The 2,603-nt window shown below is 31.4% G+C and overlaps 1 protein-coding gene across 4 annotated transcripts in view; it reads right to left on the bottom strand.

Annotated features, from left to right (window-relative positions):
- The window catches only part of LOC106474172 (mitochondrial import inner membrane translocase subunit Tim10 B-like), a 35,352-nt gene that overhangs the window by 17,624 nt on the left and 15,125 nt on the right, over window positions 1–2,603 (bottom strand). For all 4 annotated transcript variants that reach the window (XM_022402539.1, XM_013934863.2, XM_013934862.2 and 1 more), the window contains exon 3: window positions 827–922. In XM_022402539.1, coding sequence (XP_022258247.1) covers window positions 827–922 — 96 coding nt within the window. The remainder of the gene's footprint in view (window positions 1–826; window positions 923–2,603) is intronic.

Raw genomic sequence — 2,603 nt, 5'->3', positions numbered from 1 at the left:
GCCTGTGGAGAGAAGTCAGAGCAAGGACATGCCAAAGCACGGCCTTCCAAAGTATGTGGGGGGTTGAAGTATACATACCTCCAAAATTACTCTTGGGTGCAGAGAACACTAAAACTGACCCTACAGCTCATCACAGAGAAGGGCAGTAATAGAATCAAACAAAATGTGAAGGAATGATAAAACATATACCTGATTGAATAGGTCTACCAAAGGATAAAGGAGGCCCTGACATCTTCCCTGATATCACATGCGACTGTGAGCCACAGGCAGCTCAAATCCTCATCACCATGTACACGCTAAGCATTACAAGGTATAAAATGACAAATCCACAAAAATTAAGCCAACTCCCAGCAAAACAAACCAGTGCCAAGAAATAAAATGAGCCTTGGTTGAAATAGAGGTGCTCATGAGGTTTACTGTGGATGGAGGATGTGTACCCCCCCTATTCATGGAGGGCTATAGTTTAATGATGATTGCATCATAAATTGGTGTAGTACATGTCAATACATGTAGGGGTGAAAGTTTAATTAAAGTCTTGGTGAAGGCACAAAAAGTTTTTTCATCAAAGGCACAAGTTCCCAACCCTGTGGAGAGGTAAATAACAATTCTGAAGAGAAATTGTCAGCGTGTAAGTGCTTTGTACATACGTGTGCAAACTGATCAAATTTTATCAGTTTAACCACAGAAAACACATGGTGTTAGGCAAGCAAAATAAACCAAATGAAACTCTTTTTTAGAATAGGAAATCATATGTTTTTATATTTTCAAAAATGTTAACACTAACATAAAGATTTTGGTAAAACTTATAGTATAAAAATGCACAAACCTCATCTGTTGTTAGGTCCCTTTGATTTAAGTTTCTCACACAGTGGTTGAAGCATGTTTCAGACATCTTATTGTAGATCATCAGAAAATCTCTGAACTTAAAAGATGAAAAAAATGTCAAATACTGTCAAAATATTTTTGTTCAATGATGCAACAACAAAAATTTCAACCACATGGTATAAAGAAAGAAAAATGTATAAAAACCTTTTAATTATTAATTATTTATTGATAATATGAAACTTAAGAATAGAAAAATACACTGATTGAAACCATGGAGATTAGGTGACTTGAATAATGGCATAATTGACAAATGTACAAAGCTACATACACCAACCAACTGCTGTAATGTGTCATCATTAGAGATTATTCTATGTCAGCCACACTATATCTGCTATATCTAGTGCTGATGAGGCCTTTCACCCAATACATCAGGTCTGTTCAGTAGTAGTGGTTGAGATGCCACTCATACTATCAAATTGTACAAACAACAACTGTCATGGTATGAACTATATCAAGTTTATAAAGTGTAATTTTATCTAACCCTAGAACACCAGTGTGGAGTCACTATGATCCCATACTACCTGGTGTTAACAGAAGAAAATGTAACACTGAATTCTAGGTTTATGACATTCACAATACGTATGCTGACAAAAGGAAGTGTATTTTAGGAATTAGTATATTTTGCAAAGACAACTAAAGAAAATTGACAAGTTTAAAAAAGGTTAAGGATGAAGCAGATCATTTTCACATAAAATAATATCAGTTCTTAAACTAATGTAGCAAATTGTTTTAGATAAAACTGCATACAATTTGACACATAAGCACTATGAGCATGCAATGATTTATTAGAATTAAATGAGATAAACTTCTTTAGACACACTACAGCTTAACTCATCACATCACTCAATAAAGTTTTACATAAATCATAAGTGGTGTAAGAAAGAATTTAAAAATAATCCACTTTAGAAAATAAGTAAATAAAGTTAAAGACAATAAATGAATGCATAATATACATACAAGAATTAACTATTAACAACAATGAACATGTTATGGGTAAGAAATATGTTACTGATCATTTAAATTACTTACAAAGTAGGTATGTCATAACTCTCAGAGATAAAGCAGCTAAAAACTGTTTTCATTTGTAAAAAGATTTATATTACAACTTTATGTAAAGAACTGAGTTTGATTTAAAAACTCTGAGTAACAAGGTTTATAAACATGTTAAAACTGGTATAGAAAGTATCATAAATGAAAGTATTTCAGTTTTATCAGACTCTGGTGTACATTTAGTTAAATCAAACGTTATACCTAAACAAGTTACAAAACACACCTTACAAATACAGGTTTATTGATGGGATGAAAAATGCTAGGGTTAAGGAATTGACAATTTTAATAGATAAGGGTCTGAAATATATTAAACATTATTCAAAGAAATACTGTAATATTATCAAAGAAAGAACTGGTATTAATCCATTCATTATAATTGGTAATTCCCCTGAATTAAAGTTTGAGGCTAAAACAACAGAAAATTCTGATTTCAGTAATCTTTACACTAGTCTACCTATTGATAGAATTCTTTCATAAACAATTTCAAGGTAATTTAAATACATCACAACTCTGCATCAGTTAACATAACTTTTTCAAACAATGCTGCTCACACAAAAATTATGTTTGTAGATTACATTCAACATTTTATTTAGCTATTATTTCATAACGTATGTCAATGAATTTGGTATCAAATTGTAGATTATAATTCAAATTTAGTATTATACATT

The sequence above is a fragment of the Limulus polyphemus genome, unplaced genomic scaffold (assembly GCF_000517525.1).
Source record: "Limulus polyphemus unplaced genomic scaffold, Limulus_polyphemus-2.1.2 Scaffold6906, whole genome shotgun sequence".
NCBI classification, from domain to species: domain Eukaryota; kingdom Metazoa; phylum Arthropoda; class Merostomata; order Xiphosura; family Limulidae; genus Limulus; species Limulus polyphemus.
Note: the sequence above shows the minus strand (reverse complement) of the source record. Positions and strands in the feature narration are given on the sequence as shown.